This window comes from Lacerta agilis, chromosome 17 (assembly GCF_009819535.1).
Source record: "Lacerta agilis isolate rLacAgi1 chromosome 17, rLacAgi1.pri, whole genome shotgun sequence".
Lineage (NCBI taxonomy): Eukaryota > Metazoa > Chordata > Lepidosauria > Squamata > Lacertidae > Lacerta > Lacerta agilis.
In genome coordinates this window covers 36,442,580-36,456,736 of record NC_046328.1, presented here as the reverse complement: position 1 = coordinate 36,456,736, position 14,157 = coordinate 36,442,580, and the positions used below count along the sequence as shown (strand labels likewise).

At 49.9% G+C, this 14,157-nt stretch overlaps 1 protein-coding gene across 1 annotated transcript in view; it reads right to left on the bottom strand.

Annotated features, from left to right (window-relative positions):
* Nucleotides 1-337: 337 nt before the first annotated feature.
* Nucleotides 338-14,157, bottom strand: part of SEMA6C (semaphorin 6C) — a 112,242-nt gene continuing 98,422 nt past the window's right edge. Inside the window, 2 exon segments of the mRNA XM_033174609.1 lie at nucleotides 338-715; nucleotides 717-1,420. Of these exon segments, the coding sequence (XP_033030500.1) occupies nucleotides 470-715; nucleotides 717-1,420 (950 nt within the window). The 3' untranslated portion in view covers nucleotides 338-469.

Sequence of the window (14,157 nt, the reverse complement as noted above, 5' to 3'; positions counted from 1 at the left end):
CCCCCCCGGCGAACCGCTGCAAGGCACGCTGGGAGTTGTAGTCCAGTTGTAGGCAGGTTGGGAGAAGCGGGTCTCTCCGCTTGCCTTCCATCTTGAAACGGCTACGGCGGGGGCCCCCCACTTTAGGCCTCGCTTGCCCCCCCGGCACAGCTCCGGGCGACCAAAAAACAAACCCTGGAGGTTCAGTAACTGAATTGCCTGGAGGACTGGGCCGGGGGCGACGATGGCATGAAGAGGCCCTGGGCGCCCCCTCCTGGCTTGACCAGGGAGACCGAGCGCTTGATACCCCCATGGGTGGCCAGAGGGACCTGGTCGCCGTAGCTGTGCTGCCGGGAGAGGAAGATGGCAGGGTGGGCTCCCTCGTGGGGCACCGAGGTCCCCGTGGAGTGCATGCGGGTCAGGAGAGACGAGGGCGGCCGGCCCGCCTGGCCCAGGCTGTGGTGGCGCGACAGCACGCCCCCGCCAACGTTCACCAGTTTGGGGGCTGCGCAGAGCGAGTGTCTGTGCGGCCGGGCGCCCGCTTTCTCGGTGGCCCCGGGCGGGTCCGGAGGCACGTCCAGCCTCCGCGGCAGGCTGTCCCTGGGCAGCGTGGAGGAGCTGTAGTACGGGGCGCTCTCCACGTCGGGGATCTGGGGCTGCACCCGGTTGGCGAAGGACACGGCCGCGGGGGCGAAGCGGGGGCCGGCCAGGCCCTTCGCCGAGGAGCCCTCGGCCTCGTGGAGGTGTTTGAGGAGCTCCTCGAGGGCCGCTACCTCCACCCCTTTGGGCAGGTAGCACTGGGAGTGCCGCACCAGGACCCGTTCCGGGTTCGGGATCTTCTTCTCGTCCAGGTAGCCCGCCAGGGGGGCCTCGTAGCCGCGGAGGTGCCCAGGCCCCGCCACGGCGCTGGCGAAGGGGAAAGGGTGGGCGTTGGAGACAGGGGTGTGGAACAAGGGCACTTTGCCTTGCGACTCCTTGGCGTTGTTGAAATTCTGGTTCTTCTCCCACTGGTTGCGAATGGCCTTCATGTTCTTGACGGGCAGCTCTGGCGTGGATTCCGGGGTGGGCAGGCCGGACAGCTCCGGGTGGTGGTCCTTGACGCCCGCCTTGGCCGCGACGGAGGTGCCGGGCGGCTCCTTCTCGCTGGGGAGCAGGGTGGTGTACAGCTTGGTGGCCGGGCCTTCCGCCAAGGCGTCTTTGGCCTGCGCCTCCAGCAGCCCGTTCATCTTGGCCAGGCTCCGCAGCGACAGCGGGCGCTGGAGGCCGCCCTCGGGGTCCTTTCCGGCCCTCTTGGCCTTCTGGAAGCTGTGGCTGCAGTAGCAGGAGACCAGCAGGCCCGAGAGGAAGGCCCCCAAGACGAAGGCCACGAAGATGCAGCCGATCAGGAAGGTGAAGTGGACCGTCGGGGCGTCCTCGCGACCGCCAGACTCCTGACGCACGCCTGGAGCCAGAGAAACGGAGAGTTAGGGGGCTGGATGCCAACGTGGCCGCCTCACCTTACCTGGCAGGTGTGAGGGCATCTCCGGCCCTCCAGGTTGGAGGTTGGGACAGCCACCTGACCTGCCAGGGATTATTGAGACGTGATCGCTGGGGGTGGGGCTAGATGACCATCGGAGCCCCTTCCAGCTGCCCAATTTTATGATTCGATGTGGCCCAACTACAACTCCCATCAGCCCCAGCATGCATAAAGACCTAGGGAGTTATAGTTCAACAACATCTGGCGAGGGGGAAAGCAATAGTGCCCCATTATTATTATACTGGGTTGTGGCCAATGCAAGTCTTACTCAGAGGAGACCCACTGGAATGACTAAGCCTAAAAGTAGAAATGTAGAGCTGGAAGGCACCACGAGGGTTAATCCCCTGCAATGCAGGAAACGTTTGTCCAACATGGGACTCGAACCCACGGCCCTGAGATTAAGAATCTTGTGCTCTATCTCACAGTCCTGTTCATTAACTTCTATGGGTCTACGCTGAGTAGGGCTTGCGTTGCGTACAGCCCACCGCTCAGGTCCTTCGGAAGACTGGGAAGAATTTCAAGGAAGGGGCAGAAATTGTGGACTTATTCCAAAGTCTTTCCTACTTTCCAGCAGCTGCAGCCAATTTTTTAAAAATAGAGTTACTACCAAAATTTCACCTCAAGCAGACATGAAAAAAAAGAAAAGAAACAGACCCTCAACGTGGAAGGATCTCATATGAGAAATTTGGAGATCAGCCCAATGAGAGGAAGGTTTTGCTGTAAAGATTAGCAGAACATCACAGCTAGGAAGATTGCCGTGAGGGGTACGACTAGCCAAATATCTCAATCTGTCTTGGATTTTCTCTCTCTCTATACACCAAAACCCACAGAGGTCACATCCACACCATACACTGAAGGCACATGACACCCCCCCCCCAAGAATTCTGGGAACTGTAGTTTACCCCCACAGCACTACAATTCCCAGCACCCTGAACAAACTAGGTTTCCCAGGATTCTTTGGGAGAAGCCAGGTGTGTTAAATGCGCTTAAAATGCACGGTGTGGGTGCCACTGCTATTTCTCCTCCATGGAGAGACAGAACGGCAATGAGGTGGGATGGAGAAGGTGGAGATGGCCGATGGAAAATGGAAATGGCGTTTTGTGGTTCAGCCGGGTGGATTTTGCAGGTGTGGGGAGGCGGCGCCCCTCTATACCCAGCCGCCACAAAGCTTCAAGGCTTCTCCTCCTCCCCCCTGTGTGTCCGTGGAAAGAGCCGGTACGATTCACAATGCGGCCCTCTGCAGGTCTACTTGGAAGTCAGTCCTGCCGAGCTCCACGGGGCTGACCCCTGGGAAGTGGGGGGCTGGACCAGGTTGGAGGGATTTCAGTCTATTTCCGGTTGCCGATGTTGCATTGTCCACCCCACACCAATATGTGGTCCAATCCCCCCAGCAACCAGCCCGATCAATAGCCAGAGAAGTTGGGAGTTATAGTTTGGCAACAATTGGAGGGCGCCAGGCTCCCAATGGCTGCGTTAATCAAGAGCGCCTTCCTTTTGTGCAGAAGGTCCTGGGTTCAGGCCCCGAGATCTCCCGGTGGGTCTGGGGACAGACTGCCTGCTTGAAACCCTGGAGAGCTGCTGCCAGTCAGTGTAGACAATATTAGGTGGACCAGCAGCTCTGACTCAGGGCTCCCAGGCTTTCTGTATGCCAAGAAGCGCCCAAAGGTTCACAGAGGCCTTGGCCCTGGAAGCACAGTCGCAAAGCCTTATGCAGATTAAAAATGCCCTACGTGTTTTTAAACATTATTATTTTAAGATACCCTTTAACGAGCCCTTTTAATGAGCTCAAACGGTACAATTAAAAGAAAATGGATCATTTAAAATGGCTTTAAAAGGCGCTAATGTAAAATTTCCATTTATACCGCACTTTTAATGGACCAGAATAATATATATATATTGCTTTTTAATAATAATAATAATAATAATAAAAATCTTTATGCTATGGAAGATTGTGTCTCACTTACCCAGGGCACGGGAAAAGTTTTATAATACAATATTAATCTCAATTATTTTTAATCTTGCTGCTGCTTTCTTTTTCTTTTTTTACAGAAAAAGATCTTTACTGCTATGTCTCTATTGCAATTTTGCCAGGATGGAAAAGGCAGAACATTATATGTATTTTAGTGATGAAGTTCATTTATTTTACTGGATTCCTGCTATCTACCCCCTTCTCCCCGTTCGCTCGGTTAATTATCTTTGATGCTTTCACTTTCGGCTTTTAAAAGTCTGAACGCCCCAATTTAATTAATTTCAGTACGTGAACCCGATTCTGCCTTCCCCTGTGCAAATAACGATCGTTGAGGGCAAAGGCTTTCGAAAGGCAGAAAATATGCCACCATTTAATATGGGAGGAGGGGACCTCGGGCCATTGCTCACAAGCGGCCCTGCATACCTCTCCAATCTGGCCCTCGGAACTCTTCCATCCTTGAGTGCTTTCGCCTGCCTGGAAGGAGACCTTGAAATACGACCACCTCTGTGTAAATATCGTGACTTTTTCGTGGGCGGATCCTACTATGCAACAGGGTGAACGGCCTCTCTGGCCCCGCCCACCAGATTCGGGGCATGTGTGTGATGGGAAGCTCAGGAGAACGAGAGGTGGGCATTCTGCACATGCTCAGAGGCTTTTCATGATTCGGCCTTCGATTTCCCTAGAATTCCCTTTTAACTGTTCTGCTACTTTAATGGGTTTCATGGCGCATTTTTTAAAAAATAGCAGATGCTTATTTCCATGTTTCGACGCGACGGTTTGATCGTGTGTTTTAAATGCGTGCTCTGATATTCTTTTTCGCAAGTGATTTTCCGCTTGCAAACGGCTTGGGAGTCACCTTGACAATTAAATGGTAATATATGATTATTAATGATGATGATGATGATGATATTACCACTAATAAAGTACATTTATACACCGTTTAATTATTAGGGTGACTTCCAAGCTAAATAATAATAATAATAATAATAATAATAATAATAATAATAATAATAAATATTTAGATTGATACCTGGCACTGTCAACAGGTTCAGAAACAATAGTTTGTCTCCAACATAAGTTTTACTCAGAGTAGAACCTATTGAAAGCAATACTACGAAAGGTAGCAATGTCAATTCACGTCAAGGGCTCTACTCTTAAGCAGGACTAGCGATGGCTTCAACGCTCTGGTCCAGTGGGAGCCTAGAACATTAATGGAGTGTTAGGAGAAAATTGTGGCTTTTTTGAAGTTTTTTTTTTTAGCAGGATAAGTTAGAGGTGTGTGTGTGTGTGGAAAGAATCCACATGCTTTAAATTAATCCAGAACCAGAGGCAAAGACTCGGCCAAATGGCTCTGGTATGAGTTTGCTCCTCCTAGACCTGGATGATCAGGAAAAGCCATCAAGGCGCTGACCGTTTCGCTGTTAAAAATGTGGAAAAAGAATAAGACTGGGTTTGTTGTTTTTTTGGTGGTGGTGGGGGAGAAGGCGAAAAGTGGGGGAAGGAATAAAAGAAAAAACAGATGGCAGCAGGGGGGAAGGGACAAAGGAAGGCCTAAAAAGCAAAAATCCATAAAAAAGAGGAAAATACTAGGGGAAGATGGGAAATGATGGCTGCTGCCTTTTCCTCCTTGAGAGGGTCAGTTCCACCCGGAATTGCGCCTGACAGTTTCTCTCCTTCCCAGGAGAGCAGAAACGGGCGCCTTCAAACTGGCTCAAACTCTGCAGACACCAAACTGTGTAAGCACCCAGGTTTCACAGAGTTCTGCGTCGCACGGGACGAGGAGCTCAGTGTTACCCAGAAGACTGTATTCAGCGACAGAGGTCCGCGTGGCTTTGACCTCACCGCTTTTAGAGGGGTGGGATTCAGCTGCCTAAGGGGCTGTTGCTTCCGACAAGACACCCTCACCGCCCTGGTGGACCTGAACCGAAAGCATATTTCTTCCCTGTTTAGCCTCCCTGCCCCTTCTCCTCCCCTCCCCTCTCTAACATCTCGTGTGTGGGTCAATTTCACCCGCGCAGGCCTGGCCACGACCTGTCGAAACTGGGGGTCCGTTTCAGAACGGAGGCTCCTAGGGGCCGGAGACCTACTTGCCTCGACAAACAACCTTCCCTTACCTGCGGGTATTTATGCTCTTAAAGGGTACGGCTCTTCAAAGAGGGAAGGTATTTGGGACACACAGAGAGGAGGAGGAGGAGGAGAAACTATGAAGCTTCGGGGCCCAATAATAGTTAAAAGTGGTCAGCTTGGGGGGGGGGGCGCGGGAATGGGGTCCCCTCCTCTCCCCTCCCCTCCCCTCCTGTGCCCCTTTTTCAGAAGTCTTGATGGTGGCCAGGAAGACCCCAGCACACACAAAGAGAACTAAGCCCGCCATTCACTTGAACCAGACTTATTGGCTGCCAGGGGGGGGGGGAGGGGGGTGGCTGGCTCCAAAATGAGCCCATCAACCTGGCACCTGGTTTTCTCTGCTCCTCGTGTGAGCCGAAGAGTTGGGGGATTTTTTTGTGATCATCCAAAGGCCACGGAAACCTCTGGACCAAGGCAGTTCCAGACACAACAGCACGTCCCGCCCCCCAGCAAAATTCATTTTTTTTGTAGGATGCACAACCTGGGATGGGGAGAATGGGGTGAAATATTTTTTCGGAACAGGACAGACTGTCCTCTCGAGGGTGTGATAAACCATGCGGTTAGTAACTGGGAAAATCTGTTCAGGAGAAGCGCAGTCTCTTGGCCTCGCTTTTTTCCTCTCCCCCCCCCGCCCCCCCGGTTACCCGCAGCAAACGTGCACAAGTGTGTTAACACGAGGGTCGTGAGACACGTGCGGAAAAGGGCACCCATTCCGCGGGGAAGCTGCCAGGCTGTTAGAGGAGGGTGCGAGGAGCTGAGAGAAAACACTAACCCACGTCAGACCGGCTGCCACACATAACCAGGCCACGTGCCTCAGGGGTTCACGTTCACCAGCCAGAAGCATCGCACGATGGGTACGGAGAGTCCGTATTATCCTAACAGATCCCGCCTCTTCCGCTCAAATCTCTTGCCGGCACTTTCTTGGCCTCCATCTGGGGACGGCCGAATTTGAACCTGGTGCTTTTGGCCCCCAGAGAAGCACTTGGCCCCCTATTGCCCCTGTCCTGGCCCCCAGTCAGCACTGCCAATTGCCAACAATCGCCTTTCTGGCACCAGTCGGATAAACACTACTCAGATAGATGCCTCTAGGAAGCACAAAGTCATGCCTGTTAATTGTCTAAATCACAGAACCTAGGGCTTGCCAATCAGAAGGTCTGCCAACCTAGCAGTTCAAAAGCACATCAAAGTGCAAGTAAATAAATAGGTACCGCTCTGGTGGGAAGGTAAATGGTGTTTCCGTGTGCTGCTCTGGTTCGCCAGAAGCGGCTTAGTCATGCTGGCCACATGACCCGGAAGCTGTACGTCGGCTCCCTCGGCCAGTAAAGCGAGATGAGCGCCGCAACCCCAGAGTCGTCAGCGACTGGACCTAACGGTCAGGGGTCCCTTTACCTTACCCTCGCATAATGCAGACCTTCATCCTCTAAACTCTCTTTAAAAACCTCCCCCTTCTTCAATGCTAGAACCTAGAGGGTTATCTGAAGAGTCTTTTCAGACTCATGAGTGGCTTGGTGATGGAATGCCTAGTGAGATGGAATAAACCTGCGGAACTCCAGGCCACAAGATCCGGCAATGGCAGAGGGCTTAGGGGGCTGGAAAAAGGATGAAGAGAGGTCGTAAGAACCTAAGAAAAAACCTGCTGGATCAGGCCCGTGGCCCATCTAGTCCAGCCAAAAAGATGCCCCAATGGGAAGCGAGGGTGACTCTCCCCATTTACGACCCCCAGCAACTGGTATTGAGTGGAGGCTGATAGGCCTTCAATGAGCTCATGTAGTTTAAAGGCATCCAAGTTGGTGGCCTCCTGCAGCGGTGAGTTCCACAGTTTTATCCTTCCCGAGTCTCCCAAACTTCGGCCTCCTTGGATAACCCTGTGATGGGCGACAATAGGGAGAAAAGCATCCCTCTGCCCACTTCCTCAGTACCACAAATCATTTGAAACGTTCCTTACAGCATCTCCCGTTCCCTGGATTTATCTTTTGAGATCTCTTCCCGTCCTCTAAGTTCATTTGCAGCTTAATAGCCCCAAAGTACGTCAGCCGGCGCAGCGGAGATGATCTCGCTTTCGGATTTTTCCCGCGGACAGACAGGCTCTCCCACTGGCTTTGCCGGCAATTTCTATCTGCTGTGTTCTTCAGGGGTCAACGGACAAAAGGATGGATGCCCCCCCCTCCCGCATTATCCGCGCCTCAATTCCCGCCCGCCCCTCCAAGTCCACAGAACAAAGTATGAGGTGCGCAGGTGGGGGGTGGAATTTTGTTAGCTTTCGGGTGTTGCGAAAATCCCATCATTTTGTCGGAGAGCCACGCGCGCGGAAAAAAGGCAAACTATTTCCCGTGGAGAAAACAACGAAGCACGGAAAAAAGGACCTCCGCGGAAACTCAATTTCTTTCTTTGCTTTTTTTTAATATCTTTTTGTAAAAAAAGGAAAAACACTGGGCGAGCGGAGGAGAGAGGGACAGAAATAAGACAGCTTTGAAACCCAATGAATGTCAAGGGCAATAGGTAGCTGCCACTCCAGCTTTTTAAAAAGAGGGCTTTAAAAAAAAACAAGATGAGAAGGCGGCAGTGCTTTAAATGAGTAGATTAACCAACTATTTGTCGAGTTGATTAATCTGTCAGGACCCATTTGTAAGCAATGTGGGCAGAAGAGTTTGAAGGACAAAGCTGCCGCTTTGGCTTTGTTAACAGGGGAAGAGGAATGGACAATATTTTCAGCCAGGCAGTCCTTTTTCTGCTAACAGCCTCCGTTGACCTACCGTATTTTTCGCTCCATAGGGCACACCTCATTTTTAGAGGAGGAAACAAGAAATATTTTTTTTCTGGTTTTCCTCCTCTAAAAGCCCTGTTTTTTTTTGAGGATTAGCTAAAAGTTTTGCAGCTTTTTTTGCAAAGGGAAAAGCCCTGTTTTTTGAGGATCAGCTAAAAGTTTTGCAGTTTTTTTTGCAAAGGGGGAAAAGCAAAGAGGAAAAGCCCCGTTTTTATGGGGTTCAACTCACATTTCTGCAGCCTCTAAAGGAAAGGGAGCCTTTTCCACAGTTTCCAGACAGATAATCTAATCAGCCAGTCACATGTCGCTGGGGAAACAAACAACCTCCCTCTGCAGCACATTCAACAATGGAGGGCGTGGCAAGAGGGCGGGGCTGAAAGGGAGCCGGGACTCTTATCTCTCTCCCGATCTCTTGTTGATCAGCTGCTGAGCGGGGGTCCTTTCAACACCACCTTTTCTCTTTGTAAACTAAAAAGCATGATCCTCTTTTGGCCCCTGGGCTATTTGACTCCAGGGACCACCATTCGCTCCAGTAAGATGCACAGAGATTTCCCCTTACTTTTCAGAAGAAAAAAAGTGTGTCTTATGGGGCGAAAAATACAGTAATTGTGGGCTGCAGAAAAAGAGCTCTGCTGGATCGAGCCATGCTTACCATCCTGCTTCTCCAGCAGAGGCCAGGTCTGATGCCTCCCCCCCCCAAAAAAAACAGGGTATGGAAACACCAGCCCTCTGCTGTTGCTAAAGCTGCTATGCTGCTCCTGGACCCGGAGGCTCCATTTAAGTTCTCAAACCTCTGATTGGCCCACCTGCCCTTTCCTAGCTGTTATACCCCTTCAGAAAACCTGAGCGATGCCCCTTCTCTAACTCACTTCAAACCCCCTCCTTGAAACCTTGCCTTTTCCGCAATCTTTTCGGCAGAACCCCCTGGAATCTGCATCCCGCTTTAAAACCAATTCAGCGGCACCTTGGTTCTCAAACTTAATCCGTTCCGGAAGTCCGTTCCAAAACCAAAGCGTTCCAAAACCGAGGCGCGCTTTCCCATAGAAAGTAATGCAAAATGGATTCATCCGTTCCAGACTTTTAAAAACAACCCCTAAAACAGCAATTTAACATGAAATTTTACTATCTAACGAGACCAGTGATCCATAAAATGAAAGCAATAGACAATGTACTGCGGTCACACAATCAATCAATCAGTAGCTGAACTGGGTTCTACACAGTTGCAAAAACAAAAACGCAGAATAAATAGCAAAAACAGACAGACCTCAACGTAACACTCAAAACAGAAGTGTGGTACTCAAATCAGAAGCGTAAGACTCAAAACGGAGCACGTTCGGCTTCTGAAAAAAGTTCGCAAACCGGAACGCTTACTTCCAGGTCTGTAGTGTTTGGGCTCCAAGTTGTTTCAGAACCAAGGGACCACTTGTATAGCAGAATAGTTGAACCTGGTCCTAACCCTGCCTCCCTTCCCTTCCCTTTGCTCTGGCACCATTGCATGATATATAATCATAACTCGGAAGTTGAACGGAAACCGTTCCGGAAGTCCGTGCGACTTCCGGAACGTCCGACTTCCAAAGCGCGGCTTCTGATTGGCTGCAGGAAGGACATTCGACTTCCAAAAGAACGTTCGAAAACCGGAACACTCACTTCCGGTTTCCGATCGTCCAGGAGCCAAAACGTACGAGTTCCGGGGCGTTTGAGAACCGAGGTACAACTGTACTCTGTAAGCCCTTTGGGGCAGGGAGCTACAGGGTCTCCCACTGTAACGTCACCATGTTCACAGACCGTGCTACTTAAGCAAGTAAAATATATATATTAGGTATGTCTATTTCCTGGTGTATCATCCTCACCCCTAAATCTGGATGGGGGTGTGTGTGTTGCCCTACTGAAACCTTGCGACAGGAACATTACATTGCTAACTATTATTAATCGACTCTTTCCACTCATTGCATCAACGATCAGGACTAGCCTCTTTGGACATACCATTCTGCAAACAAAATCCAGTTGTTTGAGGAAGAATATTTAACCATCTCCCTCCTGGAAAAGTCTGATTTCTCGCTCTCCTCCACTTCAATTCACCACTTCCTGTATAAAAATGGAAATTTTTACTCCTCGGTTTTCCTGGGACACCCCCCCCCACAAAAAACTTCCCTCGAACATTTGGAGGATTTTAGCAAGCAAGGCCCAGAAGCTATTCAGATGCTGCAAGGTCCACAAGCACCTGTGGCCCTCCAGATGTGGCTGGAATCTCAACACCAGTCCTGACCATTGGTCATGCTGGCTGCTGTGAGCTGGACTCCAGCAACAACATCTGGAGTGCCACAAATGTTCTCCAACTCTGCTCATTCATAAAACCCTGGGTGAATTTATTTTAGAAAAAAATCCTTCCAGTAGCACCTTAAAGGTAAAGGTAAAGGGACCCCTGACCATTAGGTCCAGTCGTGTCCGACTCTGGGGTTGCGGCGCTCATCTCGCGTTACTGGCCGAGGGAGCCGGCGTACAGCTTCCGGGTCATGTGGCCAGCATGACTAAGCCGCTTCTGGCGAACCAGAGCAGCGCACAGAAATGCCGTTTACCTTCCTGCTGGAGTGGTACCTATTTATCTACTTGCACTTTGACGTGCTTTTGAACTGCTAGGTTGGCAGGAGCAGGGACCGAGCAACGGGAGCTCACCTCGCCGCGGGGATTCGAACCGCTGACCTTCTGATTGGCAAGCCCTAGGCTCTGTGGTTTAGACAATTAACAGGCATGACTTTGTGCTTCCTAGAGGCATCTATCTGAGTAGTGTTTATCCGACTGGTGCCAGAAAGGGGATTGTTGGCAATTGGCATTGCTGACTGGGGGCCAGGACAGGAGCAATAGGGGGCCAAGTTTTTCTCTGGGGGCCAAAGGCACCAGGCTCAAATTCAGCTGTCCCCAGATGGAGGCCAAGAAAGTGCCGGCAAGAGATTTGTTGAGATGAGAAGAAGAGGAAGCTCACCCCGTCGTGGGGATTCGAACCCCTGACCTTCTGATCAGGAAGCCCTAGGCTCTGTGGTTTAACCCACAGCACCACCCACGTCTTCTTCAGATGTATCTGAAGAAGGGTGCATGCACACGAAAGCTCATACCAAGAACAAACTTAGTTGGTCTCTAAGGTGCTACTGGAAGGAATTTTTTAATTTTTATTTTGTTTTGAGTACGGCAGACCAACACGGCTACCTACCTGTAACTGAATTTATTTTGTTGACTATTATGGCTCTGCACTAATAAAAAAAAAAAATCCAAACCACTCTCCCCTTCTAAGGACCTAATTAGAGTCTGGTTTCTGGATCAGGCCAATGGTCAGTTGAGTTCAGTATCCTGTTTTCACACTGGCCAATCAGACACTTATTTCGGGAAACTTAACGTTTTGTTTGTCTTTTTGAGACGAAGGGCAGAATGTCACCGCAAAATTCAGAGGGGTGTGAATTTCAAAGGGCAGCTGCCGTTCGGTTATTGAATTTTGGGGGGCGCGAATTACTTTTAAACACAGACGGAACTGAATTCCTTCCCCTCACTAAGCACTGCCTTGTTTTATAATGGGAATAACCCGATGCTCTTTGGAATGCTAAAATTATTACGGAGGTGCTTTTGAACACAGCCCTCGCATTCGGAAAGAAAGATTGACAAGCAAGCGGTTCCTTCGATAAATACTCTCTCTCTTTCCGAGACCCCTTTTCTTTCTCCTTAACCCCCTTCATGGAAAACAGGAAGTCTCAAGTCTGGCTTATTTTTCCTGCCTTTTCAAAACTTCACAATAAAAGTCTCCCTGGCTGTAAGCCCAGATAGCAGATATTTCACTGCCTCCAACTCGCAACGTGTTTCTTGACCCATAACTTAAACCAGAGAGGCTTTTGCCCGGCTAAGCTCTACTCAGAGTAGACGTGCTGACATTAAAGGACCTCCGTTTGTCATGCCTGCTAATTTCAATGGGGCTACCCTGAGTAGGGCCCTTGCGGGGCGCAACCCTCCTAAATTCTCTTTGAAAAATCTCTCCCTTAGAGGATGCTAGAACTTGGGGATCATCTTGGAGAAACTTCTTTGCAGCATATTTAGGAGTGGCAAAAAAGGGAAAGGCTTCATTGTGGAATGCGCAGTAAGAGGGAATAAACCTGTGGAACTTCCAGCTACAAGATTTTGGCAGTGGCCAGGGGCTTAAAGGGCTGGAAAGTGGAGGAAGAGAGTTCATAACCCAAGAAGAGGCTGCTGGATCAGGCCAGTCACCCATCTAGTAGCTCAGCATCTTCATGATTTATCTAATCCTCTTTCAAAGCCCTCTGAATTGGTGGCTGACACTGCCTCCTGTGGGAAGGAGTTCCACTGGGTAACTATGTGCTGGATCTACGGAAACGGAAACTAGAGAGGTGGCGGGATACATTTAGCAGTGGGTGAGGGTTGCGTGTCAGGGCTCAGTGGAGCTCCTGAAACTCCCACCCCTTCCAATACCAACCCAATTCTTTATTATTATTATTATTATTATTATTATTATTATTATTATTCAGATGGGTCTTAAAACACTTTGGAACGAACTGTGCAAAAACTGCCTTAATTGTACAGGTCGCAGAAAACCACTTTCCTCAGCATGGGATTTCATTGTTCGGGCGCTTTTTTTTTTTTTTTAAGTGACGTCCGGTCAAATAATTAAAATAATGCTGAACGAGAAGAGCACACACAAACACCGCCCCCTTTCACCCGTCCCAACGAGACCAGATGAACTGGCAGCCTCGGCAAACGCAGGCCGAATGGAAGGTTTAATGCCGAACAGCTGATCTCCAGAAATAAAAAAAAGGGAGAGCGTCCCTTTTAAAAATAAAATAAAAGACATGTTTGCCCCTTGGCAAGAATATCGCCAGCTAATTAACGGCGGGCCTCTGCCAAGACTGCCTTCCTCTCCCTGCCCGGTCAGCGTTGTGCGGTTTGATGTTTCGTTCCTTGAAAGCTATTCTGTGGGTAGCTGTGCTTTTGTTTGCTCTGAATAGGAGGAAGCCCTCGTTTTGTTCACAGGTTTCCCCCCTCTAAATGCATCCCCGTTTCCTCGAGTGCCACGGGGCCTGCTTGTTTGGATAATAATAATAATAATAATAATAATAATAATAATAATAATAATAATAATAATTTATTTATACCCCACCCATCTGGCTGGGTTTCCCCAGCCACTCTGGGCAGCTTCCAACAGAATATTAAAATACAACAATCTATTAAACATTAAAAAAAAAAAATCCTTCCAGTAGCACCTTAGAGACCAACTAAGTTTGTTCTTGGTATGAGCTGAAGAAGTGTACATGCACACGAAAGCTCATACCAAGAACAAACTTAGTTGGTCTCTAAGGTGCTACTGGAAGGATTTTTTAAATTTTAATTTTGTTTTGACTATGGCAGACCAACACGGCTACCTACCTGTAACTGGAAATATTAAACATTAAAAGCTTCCCTAAACAGAGCTGCCTTCAGATGTCTTCTAAAAGTCTGGCAGTTGTTTTTCGCTTTGACATCTGGTGGGAGGGCGTTCCACAGGTCGGGTGCCACCACCGAGAAGGCCCTCTGCCTGGTTCCCTGTAACTTGGCTTCTTGCAGCGAGGGAACCGTCAGAAGGCCCTTTGCACTGGACCTCAGTGTCTGGGCAGAATGATTGGGGGTGGAGACGCTCCTTCAGGTCTACTGGGCCGAGGCCATTTAGGGCTTTCAAGGTCAGCGCCAACACTTTGAATTGTGCTCGGAAACGTACTGGCAGCCAATGTAGGTCTTTCAAGACCGGTGTTATGTGGTCTCGGCGGCTGCTCCCTG